We start from the raw sequence: 19,945 nt of genomic DNA, 5'->3' as shown, positions 1-19,945 counted from the left end.
ACCTCATGATGCCCGGCTTGTGGCAGTTAATCAAAGGTCTGGCACTAAGCCCTATCTGACTATATACACACACACACACACACACACATTGAACGCTCTCTCAGAGACTGCTAACCGATTATTATTATTGTTATTATTATTGCATCTTAGCCCTTTGACGCCTGAGCTAACTTTTGGGAAAGAAACACTTTATTTAAACCTTAAAGTCTTCGTAGGTTATGAAAACATGGAACTCATAAGGCATACTGCATGTTCTGGGAACATAGCAAAATTTATAAAATGGCACCCAACAAAACAAGAAAAATTAGCTGTAAACAAGTGTTTAAGAGTCCACTTTAATTAAACCATTTTATTTGGAGGTACATTTGTAACTGAAGGTGGGAACACTTTCTCTCCTTCTTGTAAAGAAAACTGCACATAATGTCTGAATGGATACAAAGGTTTGGTCTGTAAACACTGATCAATATTTACTATATACTGTCTAAGCACATGTTTCATTATGCCATGGTAATCCTTCTAAATTACTTTCACCTGTCAGTTTTTACAGTCTGTCTGAATAGTGATTGTTGTAGCAAAGGAGGAAGTACTGTACTGCAGTTCAGTGTTGTGCATTATTCTAACTCTTCATCACTCTTTGGGAAGACAATGGAGTTTGATGGTTGTTGGTTGTTGGTTGCTGCTAGTGTCTAACGCCCGCCTGGTGCTTTCTGTGTGAACACGAGTGCTTTTTGCTCCTGACTTTGAACACAGAGGTACAAGATCAGAGCACGCTAATATGAATTATTGTTATAATGGTCATGTGGGATTATTTACAAAACACAGAGTCCAGCCCAGGGCTGGATAGAGTAGAGTGAAATGATTTTAAGCCTTGTGTTAGCTCCAAATACATTTTTGATATTAAAACTGTGCAAATGAAAAGAAAATAAATAAATTCATATTTAAAATCCTACTAGCAGCCATGCTTGTTAAATAGACCGAATGTTAGATTTTTGCTTCTTTGATAGTTTGTTCAAATTCTTTCTGGTATTAAAAATCAGTAAATTAACAAATTTTATAAATATTTATTTTATATGATATAAACGGTCAGAATCTGCACCTGTGAAAGCTGTTAGACCAATTAGTCATTCATACCATTATATTTTTTTATTAACAGTGTTTTAGCAGTATACAGTCACGCTGCTACATTTGGCAGAACTGTGGCCAGTTGTGTCAACTCTCAAGTGAAATGCCACTTTCACATGAAATCACAACACCTCAGTCCTGACATCCTTCGCAAACACCACACAACCACTGGATGCCTTTGAAGCAGCAGGCTGTTGCCATGGCACTAAGTCTTACATCAGTCCGCACCATCATTAGCATCACATCATTCTTTGGTGATGGACAAGTGTGAGATCAGTCTGACGTCCACATGGTGCTTTTAGCCAGCCGAGCACAACAGGCTGAACACATGGTTCTCTGCAAATCGTGTCTGTACCAACATCAATGCTTGTTTGATTGAATGGTGTACCTTTAATGTAACAACCGACGTACCCAGGGTGTCAGATAATTTCATGAGCCAAGAATCTTGAACTTTAAAATAGGCAACTTACTGTTGTTTGCTTGCAGATAATTCCACTTTATGCTCCAGAAAAATTTGAAATATATTAAAATCAAAGGAAACACAACCACTCTTCAGGCAAAGTAGCTGTTTGATAAAAATAGACGTTCAGCCCTAAATAGAAGATTATATGGCTTGTTAAGAAAAAGAAGATGTGCTTTGTTATATCCTGACTTTATTTCTGGCTCACAGATTATGTTTCTTCACTCAAAACACCAAAAGTAATCTCCTGGTAAAATTGTGAGAATTGAAAGATAAACAGCTTGAGGCAGAGGACCATTCCCCGCTGAGACCTACAGGACATCACTATTTGGTAAAAAATATATGTGGTAAGCTCAAAGCAAATGTGGAGGATTTACTGCAATACAATAATGCATTTTTGTGGTTGCTGCTTCGAAACTTTCAGTTTTAAACGTGAAGACGTTCTTTGTTGATTTACTCTGACTCTGTCAAACACAGGAGAGATGGCATTACATGTTGAAGCTGCAGCCTTCCAGCATGCAGGATTAGGTTGTACAGCTGGAATGAGACAAAGAAGGATTTTTTACTGTGACTGCCAACCAATTTACCTCCATTTTAACACTGATATATTAGGCTGTTAATGACATTATAAGCTAGCATTTACAAAACCTTCCATGATAAAATCAGAACCCACTTTTTTACTGAAATGACTAAAGTAATAAAAAAGGGAAAAAAAGGAATGAAAAAACAGACTTATATAGAATATTTTAAATAACACAAGAAATGACAATGGCATGGACAGTGTGAATAGTGGAGAAGGAGCCAAGGACAAGATACAAACTAAAGTCCAATGTCAAAGTACTGGGCGTCAGTATGTGATATCAACATCAGCCACTTTTTGAGGAACACTGTGGAAAGTGCACATTGACAAACCACAGGGCTTTTGGAAGATGAGGCAAATTTGAACCTTTGGCAAGTAACATCAACTCAGTGATGAAAAAAACAAGCTTCCAGAGAAAAGAACAATCTGCCTGGAGCCTTGGTTATGATAGGCTTCTTTGCTGCGTCTGGTTTGCTTTATTCTTTGCTGGGCACAATGAAATTTCAAGACTATCAAGAAAATCTGGAATCAAAGTTTTGAGTGTTTTGTCAAATTTTGGTTTAATTCGCATGTAATGGGTCCTACAACAGGATAATGAACCAACCCAAACACAACTAAAAGGTGAAGAACTAACCCCTGGACAATTCTGAAATTGCTCTCTATGTGCTTTGATCTGAATCCTACAAGCATCTAGAAAGAACTGAAACGTGGTCTGGAGAAAACAACCTGAGATAACTGAGAGAAGCAGAAGAACATGCTGCAAAAAGCATAAAGTTTAAAAAAATATTTCTGGAAAACTATCTTTATAGATAATAAACTAGCAACTAAATGTTTTTTTTTCGGTATGGAAGCCAAAATATAATATGAATTTTACTTAATAATATTTTGTTAGTTGAGAGTGTTCATCTTTGAGAAAGCTGCTACTTTGCAGTTTGAGTCATGTTGGAGTGTATTAATCACCATTATGAGATCAGGATTACTTGCAGACCTAGTATATATACAGTGAGCTGCATCTTTATATTCTGTCTCATCCTCATTTAGTAAAAGCCAGTTTAATTTTGTGACTCCTTGATTCATGCCACAGTCCCAGTGCTGTGCAGTTTTTTTCCCTCCTTTAATTTAATATATAGTGGTTATGTTGTTCATGCTTGTGTGTTTGCAGGGATCTGTGTTGCATTCACCTATACAATGTAAACATGCTGCTCTTGTCTGAAGAATTAGATATGGGGGTCTGAGAGCAAAAGCTGATGGGGGAGTTTGGCCTCACATCACTCTTGTTGCAAGGATTGATTTAATGAAGCCTCCGTGGATTCTGCGTGGAAGCTGAGCAGCACGCTCCCAATCCCTATTATCAGAGTAAACAGAGGTCGGCGCACACAGGCGCAGCAGCAAGCCACCTGCTCCCTGCACTGCGCTAACTAATCCTCAAGGAAGGAGGGAAAAATGGAGGGAGAAGTGTCGGAAGGCAGAAAAGAAAGTGGGGATCAGGCTGGGAGAAAGGGAAGAAAAGCAGTGAAAAGGGAGAGGCTGAGATATAATAAATAAAGTGATGGAGGGATGAGCAGTGGGTGGAGAGAGGGGTGGATGATGATGAGGATGCAGTAATAAGACAGAAGGACAAAGGTAGAAGGAGAGCAGCATAGGGAGAGAGAGTATGATAATAATACCACGGGAGAAATGGCTGATTGAATTGGTTGCCCCTCACCCCACTCCTCCAACTCCCCTCCCTCCCTCGCATCCCATCTCTCTCATGCATGTACATTTTAGAGCCACACCGATACTTGCTGGCTGATCTTATTGGCCGATAGTGGGTTTTCACAGATTCACCACATGGCCAAATGTATGTGAGACTGTTGCACATCACATTCTAAAAGCGTGGCAATTAATCTGCTGCTTCAGGGAGGGCTGCAGGGATTAGTTTCCATTTAGCCCCACAACTATTAGTCTGGTCTGGTTCAGTCCAGTGTGTGCCGGTTCATTGGATGTGGTTGTGGTCAAGGCTCTGTGCAGGTCATTTAGCTCCTTCTACTCTTCATAGACTCTTAATGGACTCATTTTGTCATGTTGCAACAGGAAAGGGGCTTCACCAGACTGTTTCCATGAAAATGGGATAACACTGAAACATCACTGAATGATGTAGCATTAGGATTTAAGTGTAGCCAAGGGACACAACCATGAATACCATCCTTAGAACTAAAGTACACAAGTATATGCAAAGACCAATTGTAAAGCAGCACTAAATGTTTTATTGGTAGCATTCATTCTCGATTCAGCTTTATTACAGCTTTGTGTCACAGCTGAGATAAGACACGCTTAGATAAATCTGGGAGACAAAAGCAGGCAAGGATTAAACAAGAGGCAATGTTTGAGATCAGCCAGCGTATGGTAAGACATTTAATCTAAGCAAAAAGGCAAAGGGCAGGCAAGAAGCACAATCCAAAAAGACAAGCAAGAGCACAAAACAGTTATGTGCAGTCAGTGAAAAACCAGTATTTGCTATTAAACCACTTTTTACAGTTTAAAATGAACCATTACACGTATTCTAACTTGTAAACTGTTTGTAAAGCATGTTCTCAAATAGCCATATTGATACTGGCCTCGGGATTAAGGCATACAGTACACACACACACACACACACACACACACACACACACACACACACACACACACACACACACATATTCCAGAGCATGTGCTCTTAAAAGACGCCAGCTGTCAGTTGTGTGCATGGTCGCTGTGCACTGTGCTCCACATCCTGTCCTTTTTTGACAGACCCTTCTTTCCCTTTCGTCCCCTTCTATTTCTTGTGTTTTTTCCCTCAAATGCTCCTCTACTCCTCTAACTAACCACAAGCCGATCTCATACTTTTTTAATGCAACTGTTAAAATCATTTCATTCCTTCATGTATGAGCAATAATGACATTTCAGTTTGAAATCCTTGAACCCATGTAAAATATTTTTGTGGTTCAATATCTGTAGAAATCCTTCTGTAAATATTTCTGCATAAGTTAGATGTATTTTACAGTTATCAGGCTGTGATATGACACTAAGATGTAGCAGAATCTTTAATTTAAAAGCACTGATAAAAAAGTTGCCACAGCATTGTGACAAGCTGGATATATAATAAGTTATGGTGGATCTGCATGATAGCACAGGGAGTCTCTGTAACCAAGCAGAGATAAACGGAAACAAAAGTTTAAAACAAAACGAGTAGTTTTATGTTTATGTTTTATTTAATCTTTTTAGTGGATAACACATACTTACCAGACACAGTGAATAATAGTTCACTATCAAGCATAATTTCCTTTACCTTTACTTGAAGATGAATAAAAGCCAGTGTGAAAGGAGGATTGTTGGAACGTAGTGGTACCATTACCATTAAAACTGATAACTGTTAATGTGCTAACTACGGTACTGTGAAAAAGTCTTAGGCACCATTTGCTTTGTTCTTTTATGAATGAAGAGTATTTATTTCTCTATTTTTTTTTTTACATTAGAAACACAAAAATGGGTTTCTTGGCTTTTGCCTTTCCACAAAAAAACATTTCTGGTTAAGCTTCTTTAGGCTGCGGAACGACCAACGTGCCATCCACATGAAGCTGCCAGATGCCGAACCAGGTCCTTGCTGGACTTCTGATCTCTTAAAGAAGAAACTCTGGGAAACTTTTCATCAGATCTTCCACTTCTGTTTTTGTCCTTGACCTTTCCAGATTCCTCTACAGAGATTACACTTATTATTTGTCACTTTGGCCACATAATGTTAAAACAAACATGTTTATTCTGACATTCTTGTGTTTTTTATCACTGTGAACCTATTTCCTATGTACACTAGCTGTACAAGTGACTTCAATATAAATAGGTATATAGTTATAATATCACTGCCAAACCAAAGAAAAATGTAATGGTGCCTAAGACTTTTGCACAGTACTGTATGTATAGTAATAGTGTCATAAAGTAAATAATTAATAATTAAGTGGTGAGTAGTAATCACAAGTTATGAGTCATCAGCCACTCAGTTTCAGTTGAATGACCAACACTTTTACACATCTCTGTGTCATTCTCTCATTGTCTTCTTCAGTTTCAAGACCACGGATTCAGGTTTCGGCAGGTTTGTTGAGTACTTGGGGGCTTCCTGAGTTGTACCATGTGCAGAAAGTGTGTACAAGTGTGTGCATGTGAGATGAATGTAGGCGGTACATTACACTGGACTCTCCTGTTACCTTTCAAGAAAAAACACAAGTCAATTCTGTGGTAGTGAGCTTTATACCCAAAGTGATTCAGGTTGTGTGAGCCTGGTGGTCCTGGGTCCAGATACTGTAGCTGACAGTTATAAAGACTAAATCCTCCTCTTATTTAATTGTTTGTACTCTGTGATTCTGACCTTGTGTATTTTCTGTCGTTGAATTTTGCCCTTGTTGAAGTGTGTGGAACTTTCCTTACAGGAATGATGTTGTGTTGAGCCCAAAACATACTGGCACTGTAGGATGCGTGTCACAGTCGGCGTTTTTTTTTTCTATTTATCCCGACTTGTTGTAGTTTGTAGTGTAGTTGTAGTTGTGCTGAAATACTTACAGAAAAGCAGCATTTTTTCACAATCCCACTGCTGTTTGGCTACCTTGAATTCGTCTCTCGTCAGCTTCTTCAAGGTTGTTAAAGCTATCACAGTAGACAAGGAAAAGTAAAATACCCAGATGGAACCTTACAGCCAACATTGTCAGTCTTATGAAAGTATTTTTGAAGCTAAATTTTCAATGTGAGCAGAGGTTTGCTCTTCAGGTGAGGAATAAAGAGATAAAAGAGAAACTTCCTTGATCCAGAAATCTCCTCAGGTTGATATGATTTGGTCAGTTTTACATCTATTGATCTGCTGCATAATTGCTTTTCCTATTTGTGCATGTGACATGGTAAATGATGCAGCCATGCACTGCAGAGACAGTGTTTTTTGGACTTGACAGTTGGAGTAGTGGCTCCCTGGTGTTTCCTGCTGCCGCATGTCTCTCTCCCTCTCCCTCTTTCTCATATACACTACCTGGCCAAAAAAGTCACCACCTGAATTTCACTAAGGAAATAAGTAGGAGCCTTCCACTGGATAATTACTGCAGTGATTAATATGTTTCAGCTGGCAACACAAAGAGGTCAGCTGACTACCTGAATTTACTCAGTGGCTTTTCCATCACTGGATTTTTTTCTTTCCTGATATCATGAGCATATTCTAAGATGACAATGCCAGGATTTATCATGCTCCTGTGACATCATTTGTGCTAGAGAAGACTACACAGTCGTCTAATTCTATCATCAATACAAGATCCTGGTGAGAAATGAATACAACTCAGGACGAAAATACAGTAAATGTGGTGACATTGCACATACTCATCTGAACAATTCCACAGCAAATGTAATCAAAGCAAAAGGCGGTCCAAGAAAAATTCGAGTTTGTGACTTTTTCTGGGCAGGCAGTGTTTATTATTGATACAGAACTGATCCCTTCATCTCCAATTCTGCAGAATTGCAGAAGAAGTGAAGAAATTAGAAAAACTTACTATTATAGGTGTCTCGTACTCCTAGGACTGATATGAGTTTTAGGCATTTCATTACCTCTGCGGTGTTTAAGTTCCTAAAGATGTTTTGCCTTCTATGGCTCCCATCAGTTCTGACTTCAATGTTTAGGCTTCTGTCTTCCTCAGTGTGCACGGCACAATCCAAGAAGGCCAAGCAATTCTCTGTGGCAGTCCATCTCCATCTGTAAGACAAGTAATGTTGTCGTAATAATCTGTCACCCATTGACAATACAGTATTGTCCACACCACACAGGTAGTTACACAGTCGTTCACACTGTATCTCAGGTGGTCACACGGACACACATGAAAGCCAGGTGGAACAACAGGTGACCATCGAGTGCTTACCAATCGTTGACTCCGCAGGCCTCCGCAGTCAGAACTGATGAAGCCTTCTGAATAGAAGGCAAAACATCTTCAAGAACAAAAAACAAGTCCTGTTGATACTGAACAGCAAATTTGAGAAGTACAGAAGTGTAAGGGGAGGGCACTGTGGTGTTGCAGTAAAAAGTGTAGCAGCCAAGAAGATTTGTTGTACTTGTGACGCAAGGTGTGAATGTGTTTCCTAACATGAATCCATTCTAATATCAATACAAAATAATTCTATTTCCATTTGCTTGTCTCCCCTGGACTTCAGTTAGATGTCTTTAAGATCAACAATTGTATAATTTTATGTTGTCCTTTTGTGTTTTTATACTTCTGATTTGTTTAGGTTTAACTTTGAAGATGAGACGCCAACAACAAACTTTGATACCTTCCCAGCAGCCATCCTAACCGTGTTCCAGGTAAGACACCCCCCCTCCACTCACCATACACCTTCACATCCACATTAATGTATGTACTAAATTATTATTAGTCATTTTAATTAGAGGGAATGACTTGTCTACCTAATGAGATCACTCATAATCCTTCAATTAGTCTCTGCTCATAACCCTGCACTCTGTAAAGTAATTTAATTCTACACTCTGAGATTTGCACGGTACTTGACAACCCCACAACTCGTGTCTCTGGCGTCATTCTGACTATGTTGTCTTCCACAGATTCTGACTGGTGAGGACTGGAACACTGTGATGTACCACGGGATCGAGTCTCAAGGAGGTGTTCGCCGTGGCATGTTCTCCTCCATCTACTTCATTGTCCTCACGCTCTTTGGAAACTGTATCCTCTTTGACGTCACATAATTAAAACTTTAGTGTGTTTGTGCCAGAAGGAGCTGGGTGAATTACTAAGTTGAGGGAACAAAATAAGTAATATATACATAAAAATGACTTAGCTCTTGATTTATTGCCATTTGTTCGTGATGACCCGTTCTCACATGAAGCCATGAAGGCTGTTATACACAACCTGTGATTGATCCATAAACATATACTACAAGAATTAAAGTCACAATGTGTGTTTTTGTTGGTGACAGTGTGAAATCTGTATGGATATAATATTAATATTAATATTAATAATAATACATTTAGTATTGATTTGTTCTAAGACATGTGAACACAGAATCAGCAACATGTCAATATGTCACCTTTGGAGTTCTCATACGTTTTGGCCACAGTAGGAGTTATTTTCCAAGTTAATAAAAGTTCATAATCCTAAATGTGTCACTCTGAGTATTTTGGCCCGTTACTCTGAGATGCTTTATTAACATGAGCTTGGACATTAATATCGGTCCACTCTAGCAGAGAGGTGTATTAACCAAATCACCAGCTGGTCATGTTCATATTGTGGTGGGAGGTGTATTAACCAAATCACCAGCTGGTCCTGTTCATATTGTGGTGGGTTATATATTTTCTCCTGAGTCATGTTCAGACACCCTCCTGAATGTCTTCTTGGCTATCGCTGTTGATAACCTCGCCAATGCACAGGAGCTGACAAAGGTAGGCTGGGTCAAACAAACAGAATCCTGCATGTAAAGACATTAAGAACAGAAGTGGCACTAAACTCTAACTGTAGTATTGTAGTATTTTTATTATTTTATCACAGAAGATGTAAAACATACCTGATATTTCATTAAACACAGTTTTTGACTTGGCTATCATTGGCTTAAGGATGAAGAGGAACAGGAAGAGGCAGCCAATAAGAAACTTGCCCTGCAAAAGGCATTGGAGGTGAAAGAAGTCAGCCCAATGTCAGCAGCCAACATCTCAATTGCTGCGTACGTTTCTCAGCATCTCTTTCTCCTGACAGCAGCTCTGTTCAATCCCACATTGGAGATGAATGCCCCTTTTTCACTGTGTGTGATTCTTCTGTATGTTTATCCCTCTCAGTCTGAAATGCCTGTGTACATATTTATCATGTTTGATGTGTGTGCATTATTCACCTCTGCTCATACACTCCTCATACACGCACTATGAGAGTGTTCCTGTGGCATTGCCTTGTGTATCACACCCCATTGTCTACGTTCCTTAGCAGTAGAGGCAATTAAGGAAGCGTCAGTCAACAATACATGGTTTGTTTTTGGGGGGGGGGGGGGGGGGGGGGGGGGGGCGTTTCATTTTTAGGCAGTTCAAGTGAAGTCATTGTTGTTCTTTTTTTAGAAAGATTCCCATTGTGATACACTAAAAATGCTCCCTGCTCATGTTAAGTAAACTTAGTAGAAGAAAGTAATAAAAGTGAGGGGGAGATGATTGCTAATGGCTGATCCTCAATGTTGTGTTAACCTATTGTTTTGAGGGAAAGAAGTGAAAAAAACCTTCTAAACCACTTCAAGTCCAATCTATTGTGAACAGATATATTATACAATAAGCTACCCAGTCCTACCACTAATAGCAGTAGCAGTTTGGAGGAATGTTTTTAAGAGTAAGCCAGCACAGATGTAAACACAATTAACTCAATTTAATATATAAAAAAATACATTAGGGAAGGAAATGCTTTCAGGCCTCAAGAATAGACCGACTGCATTACTCTGAATGGAAACATCATTACACTAGCTTTATGATTCATTTCCAAAATTAATAAAATGATAAATTAACACAGTTTCCAATTAAGGATATCATTATAGATGTGTTTTCATCCCCTGGAGAAAATGGAAGCAATTAAGCAAAACAGAGAGGGGAAGCAGGGCTAGCAATATCAAGATCCAATCAAACTACACTGTCCTGTTTTCTCTGATACAATGATGAAATTATGTCTTTATGAACGCAGACTCTTTAGTCATGCTAACACTTTTGACCTGCCCTCAATCCACCACAAACTTGAGACAGTGAAGACTGCAGATTTAACCTGCAGTCGCAAGCTTAGCTTTTCTGTGTCTGTCAAGAGAAAGCTGGTGTCAGGGATTTATAGCTGGAATAAGTGAGGCTAGAGGTTAAAATGTGTTAAAATGTACCCATCTGTTCTGTTACTGTGGAACAAAAACAATAATATGCATTGTGCATTGTGCTCACCACAGATGACTCTCACTGGTTGTATGCTGAATAAGACTCCTCAGGCCTTTGTGTGACGTGCAGTTTCACACTGCCCTTTGTTCGTTTCACAGAGTGATCAAATTTGATTTTGCTCCTTAATTCCCTTCCTTCTCACTAAGAAATAGGTCAGTTATAATGTAGGATAGGATCTGTAAATCACTGGTTAGCTAACTTTCCAACCTTTCTCCTTTTCACTGTCATTACTGTTGTTATGTGATCCTGTGCACATTCTTGGGAATTCTGGGAATACAGTTACCACCACTGAACTGTGGGCTAACTGTGTGCAGCTTCAGAGAAACTCAGGGTTTCATTACAAAAAAACTTTCATTACAAAAAATCCAAACAGAGATAGGTATTATTCTTTACAATCTAAATATATAAAAAACCAGTAACTCTGTTCTTCTCTTGTTTTGGAATGAAACTCCTGAATGGTTTTTAGTTTTTGCCATTAATGCTTGTGTTATTGAAGTAGTTACGCAATTAGTCTTACTGTAAAACACGAGGGGACGGGTGGACTTAGACTGACTGACAGTCCACCTCTCCCCTTCAGATGTGTCTCATTTTTTCTTTTGTTTTTGTCCTGCATGTACAGTTTTGTAAAGCAAAATCGAGATGCACTCTCTCGCAGGTCGTCCATCAGCAGCATTCAGTCACCGTGAGTTACCGCTCTCTGTTATATTTTACTAGATTTTCCTCCTTCTCCTCCTCCTCCTTCAGTTCTTATTCTTACCTTCTTATTTTTGGTGATCACCTTCTTTCTATTTTCTTGAAACCCTCTCTTTTCCTATCCACACTACGTGTCCGCTTCTTCTCTTCACTTCCGGTTTGCCCTCCTGCTATCCTCTGGACATAAAATTAAATTGTAGTCTTTCATGTCTTCATCACTGGTGAAGTGAAATCTATTTACGATTCTTCTATAAAAAAAAGCCATTACAAAGTGCCTCACAGAGCAAAAAAATGCAATTACATGCAAACCCATAACACATTTAAGCTCTGAGACCAGTGTAAATGTAATTTTCTGTGTAATCACTGATACACAAACACAGTTATCCCTCTGGCCTCAACTACCCATTGTGCACTTTGTTGATGTCTGCAGATCATCTGTGATGCCTACAGTTTTTCATCAACTGTTCCGTGCTCTGTGATGCGAATAATTAGTGTTTAAATGTTTATTTTTAGTGAGCATTGCAATCGCTGCAGGCAGTTTGGCATTGTTTGTTACCATAACCTCAAAGACATCAGTTTTAAAGACAATATGAGGCAAGCTCGACAAGCAACACAGTGAGTGAGCTGTAAGTTTCCCCTCATGCCTGAAGATCTTAATTGATGAAAGTGCAGCTGAAAGGCCAGAGAGACTTGTTTAACAACTGACCTCTCTGAGATTACATAAATTCATAGTGCTGAGTATGTACCATGTACTAGTGCTGACTGTTATTTCTTTCATGTCCCTCATGTGTTTTTAGTTTGTGCATGTGCTTCAGTATTATATTTCTCAGTTTCTATATATACACTGCTTGTGTGTGTTGCTCACCTGTCTGTGGATACCTGTCCAGTGTCCTCTGTGGTGTCTGTCTATCTGTCTTTTAGGCATTATACTGTCTACTCCTCTCCCGCCCGACGAGTCTTGAGGTACAGGTGACCAGATGGAACAAACTTAACTAATCCATAAAGCCCACTGTCAATAAATCATACTATGCAGTCACGCATGTCAGATGGAAATTTGAGCATATCAAATCATTTTTTTCTTGTGTTTTTGATTGATTGAACTTTTTTATAAATACATTTCACCCATAATTCCTCACTCTGTTCTTCTGAATTCAGAGATCAGATTGTTAAAACAGTAAAAGATACAGCATATGTCATTGTGTAATGGCAATCATCCATAGCATGTTGGTCCTGCCTGCCCCATATTACACATTACACAAAACTAAATGATGCACTTGCATTCCACATCAGGGCAAATGTTTACCATATGTGATATGCCATGATAAAAAAGCTGCATCTGTTGACAGCTGCCAAGTTGGCATAATTGGTGTTGCCACGTTTTTTTACACAGTAAATCAATGTTATGAAAAACAGAATTTTATTTGCTTTATTTTTTACATCTGACCCACTTTTTATGAGAGATTATATCTCTTATAAAGAGTGGGTCAGATAATATGAATAAAATTCATTCTTTAATTTTCATGCTGTAAGTAGTGTGACAAAGTCAGTGCTCTTATTTCTGCTCTTCATTACCTCTGACAGTCCCTTTCAGTCATGACATATGTAATGTCAGTTATGACATGTTTTATTATTTTTTTTGTTTTCTTGTAAACTATTTCAGTTTACAAGCATGGCATCCTAAAGTTCAGCTGACGTTGTGAGTCTAAGGGACAATTAGAAAGGTTATAGACTTTCTAGTACAAACTTTTTTTTTGTGGCTTAGTAAGCAAACAGTCTTCAGAAGCACAAAGATGGAATTTCATATTGGATAATACCCATAGGATCAGAGACTCATTATAACTTATTTTAAAGTTTTTGCGGAGTTCAAGAACCGTTGAGTTTATCCACCATCACTTACTTAAAATGACATTACATTTAGTTTGTAAAATATTTCTTTGTGAATTTCCTCTGACAGTTCTCATATATTTAGTGTCCACATTTATCATATCAAATTAAATATAAAAATGTTATATCAATGTTTAAAGGCAAAAGGCACATTCCTTGAGCATATGATACAGGTTGTTCACTAGTTTACTATGTTTTATTTCCACTGTACTTAGTCCATGAATGGTTTTTACACTGAAAAGAAGAAGTCTTGAAAACCATTGGAAACATTGCAGAGATGATTCATCCTGCTCTGTTTTTTATCTATAGACATTACAGGATGGTATAGGATGGACACCACACAGCAGTTGTGCAGACGCAGTTAAATAAGTTAAATACATGCTAATTAATAACTTGAGATTTGAGAACAATGAAAAGTTTATTATAGTAAAGTGTGAATTATTAGTCTGTTGTATCAAAGTTGTGTCTTATTTATATCAAGGATTCAAAATAAGTTATGTTCAGGTCATGTCGCAACAAAGTTCGTAGACAAATGTAAAGAACCTCTGTATTTCACAGCCTCTCACATCTTAGGTGTTGGGGAAATTTCTGAGGAATATTTGACATAACACCCAAGCATGGTAACTGAAAGCTTTAACATGCTTTAACATTTGTTGATGCATCCATAGACCAATAATAATAACAATGATAATCATAATGTTTATACAAAAATATATACTGTATATACTGTAATCCATTAGATAGTAAGGCCCTTGATGACTAAACTGAATTATTAGCTGAAGATGTGGTGTCTATGGATGAAACAGTGGATGGTCACCCACAACTCACACAAAGTAGAAATAAACAAGACACAAAATACTTTTAATGTCTTTCCTTATCACATGTTGTTTCTCTTTTACCTGTGTTCAGTAAGGAGCAGCAGCGGTCAGCAAAGACCATGTCAGTGTGGGAGCAGAGGACCAACCAGCTTAGGAGACACAACATGAGGGCTAGTAGCGAGGCCCTGTTCAACGAGCTTGACCCAGAGGAGCGTCTCCGGGTGTCCTCTGCCCTCCACCTGCACCCAGATATTATGACTCACCTGGACCGGCCACTTGTGGTGGAGGCTAGGAATGGTGACAAACCCAGCAGGCCCCCTGAAGGAGGACGGGAAGAGGCAGAGGATACTAAGCAGGACAAGGCGGGAGATGCACACACAAGAAAACATCACCAACATCGGGACAGGAATGGAGAGAGTAGGGATGGAGGCAACGGCCGGGGGGGAAGACACCACACCCATCACAGCAGGAACAGGGATCACAACACCAACGGTGGCCACATGAAAGAAAGGAGAGGGGAGAGGATCCACCACCACCAGGCTAGTTCCCCTGACGAAGAGATCAGTGGCATACGGGAAGGAGTAGAAGACAGAGGGCATCGTCACCACCACTCCCATCGCCCACCAAAAGAAGGAAATGGGATGATAGCGAACGGTGCACAGGGAGAGCGCAGAGTGAGGAGGGGAGGAGGGGATAGTAATGGAGAGAGGAAGGGACGCTGCTCTCGCATGGTTAGAGCTCAGTCGACTCTAGACGAAGATGACAATAAGAGAAACAAGAATGGAACCAAATGTCATAGGTGAGATTGCAGAAATTATATTCTGTGTGTATCTACATTAACTAACCAAACCCTGAAGTATCAGAATCAGAAAGTGCTGTGCCCGTGTCATACAGAATTACATATCTGGTGATGCACAAATGTCGCTTCTCAATGCTTGGTCATAGTTTCTCATTGCTGTGTGGCCACTTTACTGACGGTCATTGAAGGTTTGACTAAACTTCACTCGGTGGCCAGAGACATTAGACTCCAAAAGCTAATGTTGGTCAGATTACGCCACATACTAAACAAACCTAGTACCAAAAAACACCTATACATTGAATGGGTTATAATTGTTTCTTTTATTTTGTACATTGCAGATACTTGACTAAAAGTTCAGTAGCTGAGTTTCTATTGTTATATTATGATCTGCTGAGTTATTTAATGCAAAACAGCACATTAAAATATCAATGTCAGTCTAAATGCAGTTGGGAAAAAGTAATCAAACACTGGTCAAACTGGCTCCAATGAGAACTGACCCAGGAAAGGAGGTCCTTCTCCTGCAGAGAAAAAGTTCATTAGAGTTACAGCCTCGGAAATCACCAGTTAACAGCACCTCACTTGACTGTTTTCCAGAGTCGAAGCAGACAAGCTGTTTAGAGGAGATCGTATTAATCCGCCATGATCAAATTACTGCAAAGAAACCACAACTGAAAGAGACCAAAGAGAAGAAAAGAACTGTGTTGGGTCGAGAAACGCAAGAAATGGAAATAGACTAGTGGAAACCTGTAGTTTGTGTCATGTAATGTGACAGTGTGGTGTACTTTTCTGCTTGCAATTCAGATTTCAAGATACCAACATGGCTGCCACAACCCTCCTCTGGTTTGTGGACCATCGCTTTTCATTAAACGTCACAGTGTTAATGCCCTGTTAGTGCTGTTTGCCCAAGAACGTGAATAATGGAGAGTAACATCTGATAACCCAAACATAACTGAGATGGTATGGTCTGAGATTTAGAATAATCTTAAATTTAATACACTTTATTACACTTTTGTGGTTAATCCAAAATCTACCTATTATTTTATAGTTTTAATGTCGTCAGCATTAATCCAATGTATAAAAAACAGAAACAAACCTATGACTTCTAGATTTCAATGCTATACCCTAAGACACTGTAAAAGGTTTGTACATAAATACTGTCTAACAGTGTGTTTAAAAACCACGGCAATAAAAATCTGCTTACAGTTTTTTGCCACACACTATAAGTTATGGTCTTCTCAGTAGGAGGCCAACCAGTCTTTCTCGTGTGGGCCTCATTTGGCAGAAAAAGCTTGAAGCACCCTGGCAGAGGAGTATAATGATGCCTGTGATAAAATCTGTATTTCTTTTCCCCCAGAGAGAGGCAGGAAGATGCTGAGGAGGATGGCCTCGCCTGTAGTACGTTACAGCCAATGCGGAGCGGCATGAGTCTTGGAGAAAAGCAAGAGGATGCTGACAACCAGAAGAATTCCACCAGGGCCAGCCAGGCCGTCCTAAACAGCAACACTATCCACATCCCTGTCACCATCACTGCACCACCTGGAGAAACTACCATCATTCCCAGTGAGTACAGAAAATCCACCTGCAGAGGTTCTGCAAGGTTTAAAGGAAAGTTTTACTGTTTATGTTTTGCTCCAAAGTCATTAAGGGTAATTAAAGCAAATAAAGAATCCCACCACAAGTTGCTGAGTAAGTTGTTATCATGAACACTGATGTCCAAATGTACCAATATAAGAACAAGGTTGTAAAATGGCTACATTTTTCATCAATTGCTCAAAAGGCTTAAACAATATCTGATTAGTTTTTATGAATACAGAAAATACAGTCGTAATGAAACAAAGTCACAGACAAACCATATAGACTAATGGTCTGGATTTTGAATCAACAGATGTCTCACTTGTTATTAATGTTTGTGCTTCTTGAGCTACATGAGATTACTTATTTTTTTCTGCATCAGTGAAAAATATTGACTGTGACGACTTCCGACTAAGCGAGGAGAAGAAAGACCTGGAGGAGGAGGAGGCTAATGGACCTCGGCAGATTCTCCCCTACAGCTCTATGTTCATCTTCAGGCAAACAAACCCGTAAGTCACAACTGGGAGATGACTAGGGGGAGTGACCTAGAATTAGACTGAGGGTTTGGATTGTGTAAAGAACCACAGAAATATAAATTATTTTCATTTGTTAAGGTGGTAGGTGTTGCAGAGAATTGGTATTTATTTTGAATTGCGTTTTATGAAGTCTGTTTTGAGGCCATCATACATGCTGGGAAAATGGTGGATCACTCCTTTTGAAGGTGTGGTCCTAAAATAAAGATCTTGTTTATGAGTGACTTTTACAAATCACTTTTTCAAATGATTAATCCTAGACAGTCAGAAAACACACTATAAACCTTGATTTACTTTAGCAAGTGTACATTAAATTACATTACAAGCTTTAATGACCTTGAATTACATGGTTCACATAAAGCTAAATGTCTTCCTTTTCTTTTTTGCATTATTTTGTAAATACGCACATGTTGTTTGTGGCTTGTTATGGGACAAGCTGTCACTACTCTTAGTGTACTTTTACTTTTGTGTACGTATGTTTGCGTTTATACAGTATGTGTGTGGTTTTGCAGGGTGCGGCGACTGTGTCACTATGTGGTCAACCTACGCTACTTTGAAATGTGCATCCTGTTGGTCATTACAATGAGCAGCATCGCTCTGGCAGCTGAGGACCCAGTGCAAGCCAATGCACCGCGCAACAACGTGAGTAAGACTGACATCTCCACTTTGTAAATAAATATCCAGAAGTACGCAGGAAACCCACTGATTGTCAGACACACGGGAGGTATTTGTATAAAAAGTGCAGGAGGATTTGCATCCAAACATCCCTTTTTCAGGCTGGCTTGCCAATTCATTCAGGCTGATTGAGAAGGCCTTCCTTACAGGGCTTGTCAATTTTATAGTAAGAATGAAAACTGTCATAGTTCTGGGTCAAATGTCAAAAATGAGATATTTAGTAAATAAATACCAGGAGGGCCATATATTAAAAAAAAATGGCAAAATGTTTTTCTACTCTTTATATCCTTGCGTGATATGTTAGCCCATGTTGGGTATGAGGAGCTATTACTTGCTCACAGACACATTACTTGAGCTTTTGCATCTTGACAGACATGCACAACCAATTAATATTCTAGGCAGGAGCACAGAGGGAATGTGAGGTGATGTTGTGTGCATGTGGGTTTGTGTGTTATTTATTCGTTTGTGTGTGCTCGTGTGGATGTTGAGGCGATGAGTGTTTGTGCAGGAGAGTGCAGAACTGACAGAGCTTGAGACCTCTGACAGGGCAGAGGAACATGTTGTGCATATCTGGTCCGTTCACACGTATACACACACTTCCAAAGTGTCTTGAATTGAAAATATCTGTCACTGAATCTGTTGACGACTCATCTTCACAGGATGTTTTTCCTACTCTCTGTATTTGCAGGTTCTGAAGTATTTGGATTATGTCTTTACTGGAGTTTTTACTTTTGAGATGGTGATTAAGGTGAGGAGGCTGGATGGACATTTTCATTTTCATGGTTCTGTCACTCATTGTGTTTCCTTGTGCTGTTAGTACCAGCTTCATGCTGAGATATTTATATGGAGATATAGTTTAACTTGGTTTTATTTCTCACTATGTTTTGACCTCATCATCAGATCTTTGTGTCCTGAGAATGCTAGAACACAGTGGACAGCAGCACTGGCTAATATAGTGTGTGGTTGTTACCTAGTCTCTCAATCTAAACACATTAGATAATGAATTCTCTGGGTCACTGAAAATCGATGCTAGATTTAAAAACCTGAGACTTGCACAAAGTAAGAAAAAGCAACAAACATCTCACAGTTTTTATAATAATATCCTTTTACTTTATTCCGGGGCTCTAGATGATTGACTTGGGACTGCTCCTGCACCCTGGTTCTTATTTCCGTGACCTGTGGAACATTCTGGATTTTATTGTGGTCAGTGGAGCTCTGGTAGCCTTTGCCTGCTCGTAAGTCGACTTTTTACATTTATTTTATTATTGAACTTTCAGTGATTACTTTTCTAAACACAGCACACCTTGTAATACTAATATAATGTATTTCAAGAATGCATATCACAAGAGCATGTTCAGTGTCTTAGGCTAATGTTACTTTCTCTTTAGCAATCCCTGGAGAGGACACACTGGCTTCTGTGTTTTGCTCTAACATACAAATCCAATGTGTTCATCCAATTATTCCCTAGACTTTTGTGTTGCCTGAGGCTATTTTGGCGACTTGACTGTGTCAAACTCATCTTTCATTGTTACATAAAGTCTCCACTGCCCCACTGTGCTAGTCGGTTAATGGGCCATGCACAGAGTGGCTGATAGGTTTAAGGTTTAGGAGCGAAGAAGCCTCTAAGCTAGCCTGTAAAAAACAGTTTCCACAGCACAGTACAGTTTGTGAAAGATTTGTGGTATGACTTTAGTTTTCCTGTGTGTTAACAAATTCCATGTTTAGTTCTTTTAAATCACAACTACTATCACAGTCTTAGAGTCCTTCACTGGTAGCAAGGTGTAGGGATTACTCTGACCACATATGTGTTTGAAGATTGCCGTTTAATTCAAGTGCAATTAAATGTTATCCATAGCCGCAGTGTAAAGGAACCAAAT

At 39.1% G+C, this 19,945-nt stretch overlaps 1 protein-coding gene across 5 annotated transcripts in view; it reads left to right on the top strand.

Moving 5' to 3' along the window:
• The window catches only part of cacna1bb (calcium channel, voltage-dependent, N type, alpha 1B subunit, b), a 123,129-nt gene that overhangs the window by 66,547 nt on the left and 36,637 nt on the right, over nt 1-19,945 (top strand). For 3 of the 5 annotated variants that reach the window (XM_026339528.1, XM_026339529.1, XM_026339527.1), the window contains exons 17-28: nt 8,430-8,502; nt 8,758-8,875; nt 9,524-9,591; nt 9,763-9,869; nt 11,714-11,776; nt 12,709-12,750; nt 14,581-15,288; nt 16,643-16,848; nt 17,243-17,369; nt 17,906-18,035; nt 18,757-18,816; nt 19,197-19,303. In XM_026339528.1, the coding sequence (XP_026195313.1) occupies nt 8,430-8,502; nt 8,758-8,875; nt 9,524-9,591; nt 9,763-9,869; nt 11,714-11,776; nt 12,709-12,750; nt 14,581-15,288; nt 16,643-16,848; nt 17,243-17,369; nt 17,906-18,035; nt 18,757-18,816; nt 19,197-19,303 (1,809 nt within the window). The remainder of the gene's footprint in view (nt 1-8,429; nt 8,503-8,757; nt 8,876-9,523; nt 9,592-9,762; nt 9,870-11,713; nt 11,777-12,708; nt 12,751-14,580; nt 15,289-16,642; nt 16,849-17,242; nt 17,370-17,905; nt 18,036-18,756; nt 18,817-19,196; nt 19,304-19,945) is intronic. The other 2 variants (XM_026339531.1, XM_026339530.1) reach the window with 1 other exon arrangement.

Source organism: Anabas testudineus, chromosome 22 (assembly GCF_900324465.2).
Source record: "Anabas testudineus chromosome 22, fAnaTes1.2, whole genome shotgun sequence".
NCBI lineage: Eukaryota > Metazoa > Chordata > Actinopteri > Anabantiformes > Anabantidae > Anabas > Anabas testudineus.
This window is presented reverse-complemented; position numbering and strand designations above follow the sequence as displayed.